General features: G+C 36.9%; 1 protein-coding gene across 1 annotated transcript; it reads right to left on the bottom strand.

Annotated features, from left to right (window-relative positions):
* Positions 1-12,870: 12,870 nt before the first annotated feature.
* Positions 12,871-16,964, bottom strand: PHF1 (phosphate transporter traffic facilitator1). The gene is made up of 10 exons (XM_039028290.2): positions 16,567-16,964; positions 16,329-16,429; positions 15,470-15,602; positions 15,274-15,365; positions 14,698-14,797; positions 14,543-14,615; positions 14,350-14,470; positions 13,860-13,979; positions 13,516-13,586; positions 12,871-13,428 (listed from the first exon to the last, which is right to left on the bottom strand). Exons 1-10 carry the CDS (start codon positions 16,738-16,740, stop codon positions 13,238-13,240), a joined length of 1,176 nt encoding a protein of 391 aa, XP_038884218.1. The 5' UTR covers positions 16,741-16,964; the 3' UTR covers positions 12,871-13,237.
* Between the last annotated feature and the right edge of the window lie 1,493 nt (positions 16,965-18,457).

Below are 18,457 nucleotides of genomic sequence, written 5' to 3'. Positions count from 1 at the left end.
ACCAGATTGCCTACAAATGGAAATTTTCTACTAAGGATTGAACCCCTTTTCGTAGACCTCTGCCAATGCGGTAGCCGCTGGTGGTCTGCTCGACAAAACATATAAGGAGGCTAAGATTATACTTGATCGAATTTCCAAAAATCATGAGGATTGGAAGGAAAACGATCATAGATTAAGAGTCAAAGAAAACGACGCAAACAATGGGGTCATCACATCCCTACAAAATCAAATGACTGCAATGATGAGTTTAATACAAGGCATCGCAATTAATAATACGGGAGCGAAGAAAGGGCAGGTCAGTGCAATTACTCAGACGAACGCAAGTTTTGTCATTTACGGTGATGCTCACCCGATGGAGGAATACCCAACAAACCCACAGTCGGTATGCTTCATGAGAGATAATCCCTTTTCCAATACATACAACCCCGGGTGGAGAAACCACCCCAATTTTGCTTGGAAGAATCAACAACAAAATTTTCAACCTATGGCGCAAGAAGAAGTGCCACCAGGATTCTTTCAACGCAACAACGGTCAACCGAGCATTCAAGCAAGTAGCTCACAACAACCACCGCAATCCTCTTCTTTGGAGAGCTTATTAAAGCAATATATAGAGAAAAACGAGATAGTGCTTCAAAGTCAAGCCACGTTCATTCGCAATCTTGAATTACAGATGGGCCAGATTGCAAGTGAGCTAAAAAATAGACCGCAAGGAGCGTTGCCGAGCTCAACTGAGCTCCCTCGCAATGTTGGGGGTAACGGGAAGGAACAATGCTTAGCAGTCTCCTTGCTAAGTGACGACATGACTGCGGAAGTAGGGGAGAAGCGTATTGCGACCAACTTGATTGTGGTGATAATCGAAGACCTGCTAACCTATAGTTTGGAGAAGCCCGAGAAAACAGACCCTGAAGTTACGTCCACCCTTAAGCCTCTGGATCTTGAGACAGAAGAAGTCCAACCACCAGTAACTCTGCAAAGATTGAAAGAGGAACAAATTGAGGAAGAAAATATCGCAATAGTGGTTGCAGCGCAAAATGCTATGATCCCACCTAAAATGGGCGACCAAGGAATCTTCACGGTCCTATGCTCTATCAGAGGGACCTTCAGTGGCCAGGCACTATGCGACCTTGGGGCAAGTATAAACATAATGCTGTTGTAAATCTTCAAACAATTGAATGCCGGCACACTTACGCCCACAAGGGAAACTCTCCTACTCGCAGACAGATCTCGAATACATCCTGAAGGAAAGTTGAAAAATGCTGCAATTTCAATCGATAAATTCATCCTGCCGGCAGACTTCCTCATTTTGGATTATAAAGCGAACGAAGATGCGCCCATCATATTGGGACGACCATTCCTTTCAACCGGTCGCGCTCAAATTGATGTGCGCAAGGGGGAAATTGTAATGAGTATTCATGGGGAAAAACTCCAGATTAAGGTATTAAAGACCCTAGAAGACAAAGAAAAGAGAGAAAAGCCACCATGGACGTGAGTAAACCAGCCGGAAATAAGTCGTCCCTACGTTATCAAATGATCGCAACATATCAGGGACGCAAGTTTTGGGAAACATAGATTCTTCAATTCTTTTCTCCACTATTCGGAATTTTTACTATCTTTTCAAATTCTGATCTATCCTTATTTTACTATCACTATCTTTATTTCAAAAAAAAAATGCGATAACGAGTTTTATTTTTTTAAAATAATTTGACCCTCTTTGTTTTTCTTGCAACGATCGAGGTGCTGGATTGCGGAGATGTTACGCGAAGAAGCACTTATCTTATTCCATCACTGCAACCCAAAGAAGAAAGATCGCTACAAAGATGGATGTGTCAATATAATGCGGGCGATAGCGTAAAATTTGAGGGTGTACTCTTCCTTATCTTTATTTCAAATTTTGCACTATCACATCGCATGTTAGTTTTTCAAGTTTTATCACCGCATTTTCTTTAATCACTGCAATCATTTGACATAGATAAATTTAGTGAGTTACCGCATTCTGTTTCTTTGCCAAGTATGATTTCAATGATGAAAAATATGCTTCTATTTCTTTCGTATATATTAGAGTCAACTTAATCTTAAGATAGTCACCTCGTGAAATATTTCTAGAAGTTAGAGGTTTGCTAGCTCTCTTTCAAACTCTCTTTACAACGCATTCTAGAACATCGCATAACTTATTTTAATCTTTTGGCAATGAGAACATTGCCGTATTTTAAATTTGGGTGTGAGGTATTTGTTTCCGACCTTGCTATTACAAAAAAAAAAAAAAAAAAATCAGAATAACAACTCCACTGTCAACGCAATGGGAAACCCATGTTGATAAGAGTTAAGTTATGAAAGGCACTTACCCGTAGTTGGATGCCTGCATGACACACCTGAGGGGAAGCCAAAACGAAAGTAAGTTACCAGGATCAACGCATAAATAAATGACCGCAACTCCACTGCCAAATAGGTATGAGTTTAGTCTGAGAAAGAGTGCATTGCTCGTAGTTGGATGTCCGCATGACACACGTGGGGGCAAGTCAAAATGAAGGCAAGGCACTCAAATCAACGCAAGGTAAAAAAAAAATCAATGAAGAAAATTTTTGTGCAAGGATAAAATCATTTGTCACCCCGGTAGAAATTTTTTTTTTGAAATAAATCATACGATGTTCCAGAATTTAGTAAAGTTCTTTTGAAAGTTAAGCTTGCAGTCCCTAGGTCTTAGAAATATTTTAAGAAGAAACTTGAATAAGACTTAAGAAATTCTGGTATATAGGACTTGAATGAAGTATCCTTGAGAAATCTAGGAAAAGAACTTTGCAGTGGACTTGCTAAAGGAATCTTTAGCTTATGCCTGAGGACAAGCATTGTTTAAATTTGGAAGTGTGATAACGGGCAGAAATGCATATTATCATAGTGCTAAGTTTTTAAACAATGTTGGATTCATTGATGAAATATGTTAAATTGCATCCATTAAGCATAAATTCTATAATATTGCGGTCGCATGCGTTCAGTGCATTAGAACTATTGATTTTTGTATTTTTGTGCAGAATATGCGTTAACGCAATACAAAGATTGCGATCATAAGAATTCATTGGTCAAGCACAATCTCACTGCAAGACTTTGTGTTGATCGTGCTCGCAAACATTCGTCCGAGAAGGATCGCCGCAACTTGGTCAGCGCAACATGGTGGGCACATCTGGGTGAAAGGCCAATTAAGAGCGATAGGACAGAAAGCTGATGACAGTCGAATCCAAATTAAGATGACAGCCGATAAAGGTCACGAAGTACATTCAGCTTTATCGGTGATAACTATTCGGCACGTCAATCAGGAATTAAAGCTATCCCATCTGTACAACTGGGAGAGAGAAGCCGCCTTTCACCATTGATGCTCTATAAATATCAAGTGCATTCTTCAGAAAAGGGGTTCACGATATATATAACCAGTTCACCATTTTTACAACCAATTGCTTCTGTTCATAGTTTTCTTCCATTATAAGGCAGAGCAAGAGAAGAATGGTGGCGCCGGAGATCGCCCAGGATAACTCGATAGAGAACCTTGGGGCGTAAGAGCAGAGAACAGGCCGACTCTCGCGAGAGCGAGAATATCTTTAGAGCATGAGTAGAAACAGTGTAAACGTCTGGCAGCAAGAAATTTCTACCAGGCTCTTTACTATACTTGCATTGTTATTTTGTATTTCATCTTCATATCTATTCAATGGAAGTTCTATTTCTACATCTGCTCACTCTCTTAATACGCATGAGTAGCTAAACTAGTTGAATGGATTGAGAATAACTAAGCTAACATGACCTAGGAAGTTCATTACTTGCGATTGTCTTGTTTTATGCTGTGCAAAATACCCTTTAGAGTTACTCAAGAGAGAGTCTAAAGAAAGAACCTAATGTCTCGAGAGAGCTAGGTTAGAATCTGGACTCGAAAGAGTAAGATTAGGCTTGCATAAACAAGAGATAGGGACTTAGAGATAAGCTTTGTTTGTCAACTTGCATCGCATGCATCCTAGGAATGGGAATGATATTATGTGGTCGCATATTTGTGTGAATGTCATGTTGTCATCACATAAATAGAGATAGAGGTTTATGTGTAAACTCTGTAGACTTATCGCATATTTATCGCATGCGTTCTAGCCTTAGAAGCCATGGTATTCGCACCAAGAGGTGGTTTACTGTTGTATGCATGTTGCATGATCGCAATCATGAACGCATTCTAAGGAGTGTTAGCCAAAATCTTTCTCAACCCGTTCACCACATAGTCATCGCATTTCCCGTTTACCAACTCTTTTCAAACTCTGCCGTATTTGTTATTTATTTTTAATCAACGCAATCGACAAACCAAACACTTTATTTATTTTTCTGGTTACTGCAAATTTTTCATCAAAATTACCAACGCAATCTATTTTCACAAGTCCTTGTGTTCAACCCTAGACTTACCAGGAAACTCAGAGGAATTTACACTTGAATTCCGCTGGGGAAACTTGAGTGCACAACACAATTCCATCAACGCATATCATTCATATTTCCATTCAATAAAATAACACATCAGTCCCCAGCTATCTACCCTGTATTACCCCTAAAATGGAAGACTTATTGAGTAGGCGTTGTTGAGCCAACCTTCACCTATACAAATCTAAGGATAATCCCAAATAAACAGGAGTTCATCGTTAGCTCAGGATTAAGGTCAAGTTACTTAGGTCATCGTTGTAAAATAGTCAGTCTTATACAGTAAACAGCGTTATAAAGTAAGAGTGACTTATTTCTTGGTCCGATCTTACGCGAACTCATTACACAGGATGCTCCCACTCCTCATATCACTACATGTACGCATTAGGATCACTTTGTCTGTAGCACTTTACAAGTCCTTGTAACAACTAAAGAGTGGGTCGCATCCGATAGTGTTACCAGAATAAGGCACCCAACCTTATTCGTATACTATAGATCATTTAAACAATTTAATCGAACCTGATCCACTCTTATGTCTCCATATAAAGTTCAAGTACTAATGTAATATTCATTGATCTTTTAGTTTATTGGATTTATTTCTAAAATGAAGTAAGCAATTCATATATTAAATAACAACTTTATTGAATCAAACTTAATAACAAATTTGTTGAATTTCGGAATAAGTTTATTGTTTACAAACCACGAGTTTTAGGACATAAAATCCAATAGAAAGAAGATCTGAAGAAAAAACCCAGTAAGACTACGATGAGACACAAAAAAAAATTCTTTTAATGAACAATGACACTCAACCCATGCAGAAATCACGAATACCATTGCACAAAGTCCAAGAGGAACATAGAGACTTATCTGCGACAGTTTTTACATCGAAGGCGTCAAATGAGGTGCAACTACCTCCATACCCATAAAGATTGAGAAAGAAAAATGATGAAAGCTAACTCCAACTCTTCCTAGGAGTGTTAAAGCAACTGCACATTAACATTCCACTCATCAAGGCGTTGGAGCAAATGCCAACTTATGCCAAATTCCTAAAAGATATTATATCAAAGAAATGGAAGATGGGAAATTATAAGATTGTCACATTGACACAAGATTGTAGCATCATTATCCCACCAAAAATGTGAGTCCAAGGAATTTCACCATTCCCTGTTCCATTGAAGGAGTTTATATAGGGCACGCTTTATGTGACCTTGGAGCCAGCATCAATCTTATGCTTTTTTCAATCATCAAACAACTGGGAATAGGAGAACTTGCACCTATTACAATCGCCCTACAACTAGCTGACCAATCCTTAGTACACCCAGAAGGAAAATTAGAAGATTTGCTCGTGAAAGTAGATAAGTTCATCCTGTCAATTGACTTCATTATTTTAGAATACAAAGCGGATAAAGATGTACTCGTCATTTTGGAAAGACCCTTCCTATCGACAAGAAGAACCCAAAGTGATGTGCACAAGGATGAAATCACCATGCAAGTCAATGGCCAGAAGATGAATTTCAACATCCTTAAAGCAATGGAAAACCCTGATGAGATCAACGCATGTGAAGGAGTTGACTTGGAAGAGGTTTGGCCTTGTAGGTTGGAATTTGAAATGAATGAAGAAATGGAATTAAAAGATGAGGCAAATGCAACATTTGAATCTTGTTATGAAGTGAAGGAGATGCAAAATATTTTTGAACCTTTGGGTTTGGAAGATCGAGAAGGAAAAATCAAGCCTTCGCTTGAACAATCACTAGTCTATGAATTGAAAGCACTCCCCACCCACCTAAAATATGTGTTCCTTAGTCAGAATGATACTTTACCGGTCACTATCTCAGCTACAATCTCAGAAGAGAAAAAAGATGCTTCTTTGAAGGTTCTGAAGAAATACATCAAGGTGATAGGATGGACCCTTGCTGTTATCAAGGGAATCAGTCCATCCTATTGCATGCATGAAATCAGACTCGATGAAGGAAAAGGAGAATCTATTGAACACCAGCGCAGGCTCAACCCTGCGATAAAGGAAGTTGTAAAAAAAGAGATTATTAAATTGTTGGACACAAGAATTATTTTTCCCATCTCATACAACATGTGGGTTAGTCCCGTGCAATGCATCCCAAAAAAGGGCAGATTGATTGTAGTTCCCAACCAAAATAATGAGCTAATCAACTAGAACAACCAACCAAATCCCAATGCGTATAGTTATAGGTTGGAGAATAAGTATGGATTATAGGAAGCTTAACTTAGCTACCTTCTTTTGCTTCCTAGATGGCTATGTGGGATATAACCAATATCAAAAGAAGACAACTTTCACTTGCCCATATGGGACATTCGCCTTCCGGCACATGCCCTTGTGCTGTCTAATGCCCCAAGCACCTTTCAGAAGTGTATAATGGCCATCTTTTTTTATTATCATGAAGAGTAAGTGGAAATTTTCATGGATGACTTCTCAGTATATGGCAAGACATATGAAATATGTCTAGCAAATCTTGAGAAGATTTTAAAGAGATATGAGGACACCAACCTGGTTTTGAATTGGAAGAAATATCATGTTATGGTAACTGAAGGGATTGTGCTCATTCATAAGGTGTCCAAATCAGAATTAGAAGTGGACAAGGCATAAATTGATGTCATAGAAAAATTGTCACCGCTTACCAACGTGAAAACACTATGAAGCTTCCTTGGGCATGCTGCATTCTACTGTAGATTTGTTGATGATCTTTCAAAAATTGCATGACCATTGAATTTCATGTTGGAAGTTGGTAGACCATTTGAACTTGATTCAAACTACTTGAGAGCATCTGAAACATTAAAAGAAGTACTAATCATAGCACCAATCTCGATCGCACTCGATTGGTCAAAACCATTCGAATTAATGTGCGATGTGAGCAATTATGCGATGGGTGCGGCCTTAGCCCAACATATGGACAAACTTATTCATTAAATATCTTATGCAAGCAAAACCTTCGATAGTGCACAAGAGAATTATACAACCATGGATAAGGAATTGTTTGCAGTAGTATTTGAATTGTTTGATGTAAGGGGAATTGACTTATGTGCCCATTCTCACCCTCCAATGGCCATAGCTTCATTCTAGTAGCTATTGATTATGTATCAAAATGGGTCAAAGCAATCTCATGCGCTCTAATGATGCGACAACAGTCTCAAAGTTCCTACACAGAAATATTTTTACTCGCTTTGGCACCCTGTGTGCCATCATAAACGATGAAGAAATGCATTCCTTCAATCGCATCGTTAGTATACTTCTAATCAGATATAATGTTTATCACAAAATCATGACAGCTTACCATCCTCAAACGAATGGTCAAGCTGAGGTTTCCAATTGAGAAATCAAAGCAATACTTGGAAAGGTTGTCAATTCAACGTGAAGGGATTGGGTGCAAAAGCTAGATGAGGCATTATGCGCTTATCGCACAGTGTATAAAACGCCCATCGAAATGTCTCCATATATAATTGTATTTAGAATAGCATGTCATTTGCCTCTGGAGCTTGAACATAAAGCATTCTGGGTAACCAAGAAGCTCAACTTCAACATGGAAGCCTCAGGTGAAGCGAGAAAATTGCAGTTACTAAAGCTAGATGAATGGAGATTACAAGCATACGAAAATGCCAAAATCTACAAAGAACGCATGAAGCGTTGGCATGACCAATGCATTAGTAACAAAACTTTTGAGGTTAGCCAAAAATTTTTGTTATTCAACTCATGACTTCATTTATTTCTAGGTAAATTGAAATCGTAATGGCTGAGACCCTTTATTATAAAATAAAGCTACCCTCATAGAGCGGTAGAACTGACATATGAAGACCAGCATTTTGACGCTACGAAAAGTTCCTTCTGCCCACTGCATTGCAACGTCACAACGCTAAGGCACAGAGTTGCAATGCTACATTATAGACGCCTTTGTACTGTTTCGAACTCCTTAAAAAATCCATTGTTTTTCCGCCTCGATTTCTCCAGAATCCAGTCACAAAGCATCACGAATGACTCAAGGGATTTGAATACAGACTCGATAGCTTAATTATGCCCCAAAACACAGGCCTTTACAGATCAAAATTCATAAAGAAAGTCATAAACTCTAATAACTAATTCTGAAATCATCCATCAATGCAATACCTCATTCAACAATAATTCATCACATGAAAAAAATCATAGAATGCAAATACCCACCATTGGTTGTAAAATCATTTTAAAAAATGGAAATTTGGGATCCAAACCTATCTCTAATACCAATTGAAGGATCTCAATGAAAGGTCCTTGAGCGGAAGCGATAGATCATCCCAAATCCCATTTTTACATAATTCAATTTTACAAAGAAACATACATATGCATTTAATTATAAAATAATACAACACACATATAAGATGAAATTGCAGAAAATTCAATTGGGTTTTAGAAACTTACCTTTGAAGACATTTTTCAAGAAAAACAAAACCCCTCTTTTCTGTGCAAATCACGAACAACTCCAAATGGGCACTACCAAGAAAGAAACCTCAGTATTCTCTAGTGAGAATCCAAGAGTATGTGGTGCTCTGGTGATTTTGGTGAGGAAAGGAAATTTTAGAGAGGAGAAAGGAGCAGGGAATTTTTCCTTTCACTCATAGAACTCTTCTGTGTTTTCTATCTTTTTCTTTTTGTAGGATGATGAAGAAGAAGATACAGGAATAGTTTTTCCACTTACGTGAAGTGGAGAGAAAAATGGGGGGGAGAGAGCTACAACTCCCTCCCATTATTTAAATTAAATTAAATTAATAAATATATAATTTATTTATTTATTTAATAAATAATTTAATATATATTAATATGATATCACCTTATCATATAATATATATTAAATTATATGTTATATCAAATATAACATAAAATCTATAGTTTTAATATTGTATTATATACAATATAACCTATAGTTTCTTTTCTTTCACTAGTGACATTTAATATAAACCACATGTACAGTAAATTTAACAATTTGAACACAATTCATAAATATTAATTTCCTCTCATAAATAGTCAATATTAAAATTTAATTAATTATATCATATATAATTAATTCCCTCAATTAATTTGAACAATTCATATTAATCCAAAAACTAATTCTCATATAAATCTGGTTGAGCTACCGAGGGGACCTCATGGACCTGTAGCTTGAAACCCTATTGGTATGTGAATAATTAATTAAACTTTTTAATTAAATAATTCATCATCTGTTAACTATTGGGCGCTTCATTAAAGACCGACAGCTGCACTTTTCGCACTACAAATATATTTCTATATCCATTGATATAACCAATCAACAATACGATGACCCTTCACAAATTGCTCGTAAGTACAGTTGGGCCAAAATTACCATTTTATCCCTGTAGTTACATCTAACTCCTTAAGTACCACTAATCCCTCTAATGAACAGTAAATCATAGTCCAACTATGATGAAACCCCTCTTGGGCCAGGAGATGGTGTGGCATCACATTGTCCCAACATTGGGGAATGAGTGAATTCCTTCTTGCGTAGCTGTGTTCTCAGCTCCTCAATTAGACGAATCCTTAAAATGGTAGGCTTGTTGAGTCAGCGATCTATCCATTCTCACCCATACAAATCAAAGGATCGCTTTCATAGGCAGCAGTTTACAACTGACTAAGGATTCATGTCATGTTACCTATGGTCATCCTGGTGATATGTAAGTCTTTATTATGAACGACGTTATATGATGAGATTAAACATTTCGTGATCTGATCTTATACAAACTCCTTTGTATAGAATATCCCCGCTCACATGTCTCCACATGAATGATTAGGATCAGATCATTTGTAGCACTTTACAACAATTTTAACATCTACAAGGCGGGTCATACTCGTAGTGTCATCGGGATAAGGTATTCAGCCTTATCCATCCACCCGTATGTTTTAAGTTACAAGATAACCCTAGATTATAGTTTATTGGTTTGTGGTTAATGTAACTAATTTTGAAATAAAACACCACATATTTTATTACATAAATAAAATATTTGTATATTACCATTACAAACTATGGGACCCTACAAGATTTAAGGCATCAACCTCAACATCCCTATCGTGAGTGACAACTTGTGGCTACAACCATTAAAAAGTGAAGTTCGTGGGAATGTGCAATCGGGTTAGGGACCATCCACTGTTGGGTTGGGAAGTTCAACTCGACCGCAATGAGCCTTTGAAGGCTGAAATTTCCCTATGATGTCAGTAAAAGGTTGGATAACAAACTTTGGTAGGGGCAGATTAAAATACATAAACGTGTGTGAGAGGAGGTCATCCGTACAAAAAGCTCCTATGCAGAGCATAGGACCTCCACCCTCAATATACGCAAGGAGGAGATGAGTAGAATGATCGTTTAAATTTGTTTTCTTATGTTGTAATTCAACGGATGGGTCCCATGATGCTTTAAAGGTGTTTACTTCCTTTTGCACTTTGATCTTACAATTTTATTTATATATATGTTGTTATCATAATCTTTATGATTGGGTATTGGAACACTACACCTTGCATCTTGCTCATGACTCACATCTACTCCTTGCTTCAGGGGGGGTTTTCCACCTGTGGCTAGCTTTGAGAGATAACAAGAGCTTTTAAATTATTAAGTTATCAACTTGAGTCCCATGATGCTTCAAGTGTATGAATGAATATTCAAGCTCTATACTGATGTTGAGATGGAAGAGATTATTATCTAGTTCCAATTTTTATGATGTCTACAAGATCTGAAATTTCTAACTTGATTCTTCCCTCACCATTGGATGATTCATTGCCACTTGATCTTACATCCTATGTTGCACAAGAAGATTGTTCATATTTTGAATTGTGTCATATCACATTGCTTTTTTTTTTTTTTCTTTTTTCTTTTGAAGGGTTGCACATCCCAATTCAAATGTTGTTTTTAATAAATTCATTTTTTTAAAATGTTGTTTTCGATAAAAAAAAAAAATATATATATATATATATATATATATATATAGATTAACTAGTCTTGTTTTATTGTATTTTAGAATAAAATATCAAAAAAAAAAATTTAAATACATTTAGAACTAAACTAGTTAATGATGTTTTTCGCCAAAACTTTGACACAAACAAACGCTCTGTTCAAATTAGAATCTATAACTATCCAAAATCGAATACTCTTATATCGAGATTGGGCTATTGCTCCTCTTAGCTATTGTGAAAATTTTGGCAATTTTATTTAAGAAATTCAATTTCATGCAAGGATTCCTAAAATTAGTCTAAGGAAATAATTACAACGAATGTTAGTTGATAAAAAATTTCACGGTATTGACTAGATTAATTGATGAATAAGTGATTTAACTAAACTTAATGGTTGGGCACAATTATAGACTAAAAGTACAATGTTGTCAGAAAAAGCTCACATTTTGGCGGGGTTGAGCATATATATTGAATTTATCTTAAACATTGAGGAAATAGTTTACATACAAATAAGTAAAAACAATGACAGACTTAAAAAATAAAAATAAATAAACAATGACAAAAATGACTTAGGGATTTCAAAATTCCTTCAAATAAACAACAACAACAATGACTCGACAAAAATAAATAAATTCCTTCAATACAACTGAGCTTCAAGTCGCAGCAATACTTCCCCTTAGGCATTTAAAAATTTGGCAAAATAGTTTCTTTCTGTGCAAATCATATGTATACTTGGATTTGCATGTAGGCTTGTCTTAATTAAACGACACCTGACATGTTAATCCTTAATTAGTGTTTCTAAGGCTGCCACTTAACCCACTTACTATATGATTTAAGTTGAACTCTTTAGCTTAACTTCATCGTATGGGGCTTGCGATCACTTAAGCCCTTTCCTGATCAACGCATATTCCTATTTATCATTGCGTCATCTGTACGACATCATCGTTGCAACAGTCCACAACCATCTCATTTGCCAACTTCTAAGCCTTTTTGTTAATACTTACTTTGCGACCCTCCTAGCACCCTGTCTTTGTATCCTCTTAAAGTGTTTGCTTAGGCAACTTGGTCACTTGCACACTGCCTATATTGACCCTCACCAACCTCATTTGAATTTGGTCACATACTTCTTTACGAACCTCGACCAACTCTTACTCACACGAGAGCCAGCTTTAACTTCTTCCATGGCCTTCACCATGCTTCATGGACCATACTTAGTTGTAATGTCCCCTTCTTAGACTTTTGGCCACATAGCTTGCCATAACTTCATCGCATAAAATTTTCTGTTTTCTTTTAAGTGTTAATTTCCCTCTACTTCACCCAAGAGCTTAATATTCCAAACTAACAATACCTTTCTGATCTCTTAACACCCGAGTGCTTTTAGAAAAATTTTCCTCATTTAACCTTTACCTACATACACGTTTAACTTTTCATCCATTTCAACTAATACGAACATCATAAATATATACTTACAAGAGCTTAAATACATAATTAAGAGGACTTAAACATAATTAACTAGTAAAACAAGTTTAGGGGTTTACAATACGACACAATACCAATGTGTAATGGCATTACACATGTCTACTGGCCATTTGCAATAAGAATGTTCACCATAAAAGATGAATAAATAATAGATGAATAAGATTTCTATCCTTTCAACTTAATGATCACAAACAAACAGGCTAGTTCATCATAACAACTGCATTAAGCCGCAATTTTCTTTGGATAATACTACAAATAAAAGAACTTGCAAACAAATGAAGTTTAAAGCTAAGCACAAAAAGTTGGAAGAACTGAAAACCAGTGCTTGAGACGTTTCCTATGCTCGGTCGTTAGATGATGCTCTCGCATTCACATGTCAACTGGTCCAAATGGATCATCAACAGACTGTGAATCTCCAACAAATGAATCAAACCTGGGTCTTGCTGGCTGATCTCTTCCAAGAGGAAATTGCCAAAATGAATCAGAATTCTCGTACAAGATGTAAAAAACAACAACTGATGCCAAGAATAGGCTTACGAGCAACACATAGATCTGCCACTCTGCAAATTGAAAGCACGGTAAATTAAGCGTCAAAGAAAAGAATATCATAGATGGAGCAGGGAGAGAGATAGAAAAGAAAGAGAGACCTTTCCAGTCAGCAGGAACATTTAGCTTAGTAACCACTGCCCCCCATTCAACTGAACTAGTAAGAACAACCCTATAAAAGAGAGAGAAAACATGCATAAACAAATACCCAAATACTGGAAGAAAAAACATGTTTATGAAATAGTTCAAACGTGTCTGAGAGTGATTCTAAAATAGTTAAAATCACTCTTAAACATTCTTTTAATCATTCAAAACCAAATTTGATAATAAGAGAATTACATTTTAAGTATAAAATTAAATATTAAAATAATTTAAAATAATTATAGACGTATTTCAAAGTGATTTTGAAAATGACAAAATTGATTAAGCACTCTTAATAGTTCACCTTTCACTGGGGCAAAACTCGAGAGTTTTTATGGATGTACCCAGATGCAGCCTCTTGCTCATATGACTAACCTCCATTTTCTTTACTTCAGCCACACATACGTCCCCATCCTTGCTTCCTCTAGAAGGAAAATTATCACACTTAGAAAGAACATTGTTATCGTAAAACACATTGAAATTGCAACAAAAACGTAAAATTAGAAACTTGGTATACAGAAAAGACAGAACAGAAAAACTATTGAACTGTTTCAGATGATCTTGCTAACTTGTTGCCACTGATATCATCAAACTTGAGGTAGACACTTGGTATACAGAAAAGACAGAACAGAAAGACTATTGAACTGTTTCAAATTATCTTTGCTAATTTGTTGCCACTGATATCATCGTACTTGAGGTATCAGGCAGTAATTTATCGATTGTTCTAACATAAATTACAGAATAGTGATTAAAAACAGACAGTAACAATCAATTTGACAATGAGATGCACTTACAAAGCCAAATATTTTCCATCTCGACTGATGGACATTATGCAAGCAGGCTTTCTCAGCAACCTCTTATACCCAATTCTTTTCCAATTACTGATGTCCCAAACGGCGGTGACAGCCTTCTCACCTGTTCCAAGAATACAACCCATTCAATTGGATTATTGGAGCTTGATAATATGAGCTCTGAAAAGAGTCGTACCTTTTTGGACGGTACAAAATAAAAATGGTTTAGTCCCATCCTTAGAAAATCGACAGAGCTCAATTTTTTCATCCTGAACAATCCAAATAAACATGTTACTAATTACGAGAAAAATGCAATAAACACAAAATAGCAGGTAAAAATATCTACCATACCGCACTCCGGGTCAAAGTAGTTATAGGAACTCCATCGTCAGTCTTCCAAACTCTTGCCGATCCATCATTGGAAGTAGAAGCCAAGAACTCTGAGTCTAGGCTGGAACAAGATTAAACTAAGTGTCTAAGTCATTAATCCGGCAGAGGGAAGATAAGCCAACAAATACTTGCAAAATTTTCGTCCACCATAATCAGAGTCACAGATAACAAATTTAATTGATGTTTTATGGGTTATTTATGTAGTTCTGCTAGCAACAGGAGAATGTCAAATGGTCTACACAACATTCCATACCACCATGCTTTATGCATAGATCTGAAGATGTTGTGAACACTTTCCTAATAACAATTCCAAAAGATCAGGATAAGAACTGTGTTCACAAAGCAACCCATAAAATATGAACACACAAATTTTATTGTATGAAAAGATGTCCTAACAGAAATATATATATATATATATAGATACTGTGTGAGGAAATAAACAGAAATATATATATAGATACCGTGTGAGGAAATAAACAAACAGACATGTTGCCATACGTCGAGAATACACCAGCAATAGACAACTTCATGGCTCACCTAAAGTCCATATCCTTCACAGATTTATGCGCACTTGGTTCATCCAAAATGGGGCGCAAGCTTGGCCACTCCAAGATTCTGAGATGTCCATTCTGTAGGTAATTTGATGTCAATATAAATCCACCATGTTTTTGAGAAAGACGAGAATAAAAAAGAACCATGAATTCCATGAACTAGATAACAGATTTGTCCTTACCACCCCACCAGTAGCAAGTTTAGAACCATCAACACTGAAAGTGAGGCAAGTCTGAGGACCGACATCTTTCAGTGGAGGCAATTCTTTTATCAACAGCTTCACATTTAATTCTTGACCACACAGTTCAAATAATCTACAAGATGAACCAAGAGAGCACTAAATCTTCAAATCTTCAAATCTTATCACAGAAACTGCCAGTTATAAATTAATAAAGACATTAAGTGAAAATGAATTGCCAGAGCATCAGGCAAACATCCACTCACTCAAACTGCAGGGAAAAAAAAATCTAAACTCATTGTACTTTTTTTCATATCCCTAAAGTCCGGACAAACTTGTGCACACCTCAATTATTCTCACGTGATAACTATTTGAATCTACTATATTTAGTTGTCAAGGTAACTCATAATATATTACATCCTAATTAGGTGACCAGTGACCACATGACTTAAAACACATTTCCACCAGCCCTTTATTATTTACATGGTAGGTATCTAAACCCATTATACTACCAGATCAAATTTTATGTGTGTGTCTGAGGCCGTGTTTTAACTAGAGCCAGCAGCAAGCAATCATATCTCTTGTACTAAAACAAATAGAAAAACGGAAACCTAATCATTAGTAATGACAGAACCCAGAAGATAACTTGGACAGAAAGTTATTCCTTAGAAGAAGCTTGAAATTGTCGTTTGAAAAAAAAAATGTAAAACTCAATTTCATATAGGAACCCAATTTTAGCAAGTACATTATCAAGGAACTTGAATGGCGTTTTCTATATGAAAAACAAAAAATCACAGTTTACCAATCAAGATACACGAAATATAGAGAGTCTCAAATGTTTATACCTAAAAATTGAACTTACTTGCATCCACCTTGAGTAGTAGAACAGACAATTTCATCTCCAGTGGGATGAACAGCAACACTGACAAGATCGCCATCGCATTCTTCAAACGCAAATTCAGTCTACAAACAAAAAATTAGGTCAAGAAACAAAATCGAAAAACCCTAGCTACCTACTTTCAATTATCCTTAGTTACGCAATTATTAGTGAAACAGAAACAGAAGAAGGAGAGCAATAAAGACAGAGGAAAGGATCAAACCAGAGGAGATGATGAAAGAGAAGTGGTTTTGGGATCAAACGAGAAGATCTCAAACGAAGAAGGAGATGAATCCGGTCGCCTGGACCTCCCAATAAGCGCTAAATTCACATTCTCGGGCCTCCGAATCCACGACCCACACGAAACCGGACCTGGATTCGACCCGCCGCTGCCCATGATCAAAATTTCACCGAAGAAGTTGAACGGAATCGGAAGGGGAAAGGGGCGTAAAATTTAATACCGTCTCGTCGGAAACCAGACAAAGGCAAATTAATCGTTAGAGATGAAAATGGAGGGAAGAAGAACGAGTTTCAACTTCCATATGAAAAGCTCTCTCAGTTTATCATCGTCCAAAATTTCGTTTCTTTTCTCTTTTTCTTTTCTTTTTTTTTTTTTTTTTTCCAATTTACAAAAAGTCAACGAGTCAATACTTAGCCGTTTTCCATCCCGTACCGTCTCTAATCCGACATGTCGGGACGGGGAATTCGACATGACGTACAAGCTTATTGAAGGATTGGAGCATGAAAAATAAATAAATATGGGAGTTGGTGGGATATTCCCCAAATATTCCGCGGGAAATGCGATGAGGGATCGGACGGCTGCCGTCGTTCGATGAGACTCCATCTTTCTTTTGACTTTTTCTTAATATATATATATATAGAGAGAGAAGAGTTTTATTATTCAAAAAGAATCAACCATGCGGTTTTATAAAAAGGGACAAAATTATTTTGACTTTTTGTTTTATCAACTTTGTACCTCATCAAATCATTTTGAATAGGTATGTTAAAGCGATAAATGAATAATAAATAGTAGAGAACAATTCTTTTTTAATAATAAATGTCTTTCATATTATTTTTTTTTAGAATAGGTGATATTATTATACAACAACAAGGGGATTCCACAATCTGGGATCAAGGCATCAAAGTAACAAAGCACAAGTAAATACAGGACTCGACCGAAACAAAGCCAAAACAAACGCAAACAACACCAACCACCTAGGAGACAAACAAAGAAAAGGAAACAAAACCCCACAACCTGGGGCCAACAGCAAAACAAATAACAACGGAAAAAACAAAAAAGAGAAAAAACATTTGTTAATGCACTAGATAAGACCAAAAAGATCAACCTGTCAGGAAGCAACACGAGCATGAACCGTAGAGATCATAAGGTGAAACAAAGCAGACACCGTCCTCAAACATGAAGTCGCTGATTACGCTCCTTCCAAATGTAGAAGATGGAAGCACACCAAAAAACACGGAACAACTTACTACACACCCCTTTACCCGAAACCACGCGGCACAACCAATCCAACTCAACATCCCAACCTGCCACCCGATGAGACGAACCTAACTGATGCAACACACCTGATCACACCTCTCTCCCAAACCCACACTCAAAAAAATAGATGATCCCGTGACTCCTACCTCCCCCACACAGAAGACACCCCCTTCTGACAACACACCCCAACTCCTCAACCAATCCTGCATACCCAACCTGTCCCTTACAGCTAACCAGCACAGAAGGAGTGACTCGGAATACTACCCCCAGACCACAAAAGACCTGCCTAAGACACCCTAGGACGAAGAGGGCGCAAACTTTCTCACACACTAGCGATAGAAAACCGACCACTGGCACCTGACACCCAAACCTAATAATCTTCCCCTCTCACCCTAGGCCTCACTGTCTGAATAAGATCCCAAATCTCAAGCAACTCCCATGACACTATAGGCCACCTCCAACCTCCCTCACCATCCATAAACACCGACAACCGCGCCTCTATACTACTCTCTGCATCATAGAACACCGTAGACCATATGAATCCATAATCGCACCCCTTGGCAACCAAGGATCCCACCAAACAAAACAAGACCTTCCATCACCCACCATCAAACGA

The sequence above is a fragment of the Benincasa hispida genome, chromosome 4 (genome assembly GCF_027475165.1).
Source record: "Benincasa hispida cultivar pf3 chromosome 4, pf3_genome.v1.1, whole genome shotgun sequence".
Taxonomy (NCBI): domain Eukaryota; kingdom Viridiplantae; phylum Streptophyta; class Magnoliopsida; order Cucurbitales; family Cucurbitaceae; genus Benincasa; species Benincasa hispida.
Note: the sequence above shows the minus strand (reverse complement) of the source record. Positions and strands in the feature narration are given on the sequence as shown.

Coding starts and splice junctions, on each gene's coding strand:
- PHF1 (XM_039028290.2), bottom strand. CDS start 16,740: ATGGGCAGCGGCGGGTCGAATCCAGGTCCGGTTTCGTGTGGGTCGTGG. Junction 14,798..15,273: donor GTGAAGGATATGGACTTTAG/GTGAGCCATGAA, acceptor ATCTTGTTCCAG/CCTAGACTCAGAGTTCTTGG. Junction 13,587..13,859: donor GAGTTTTGCCCCAGTGAAAG/GTGAACTATTAA, acceptor TCTCTTTTATAG/GGTTGTTCTTACTAGTTCAG.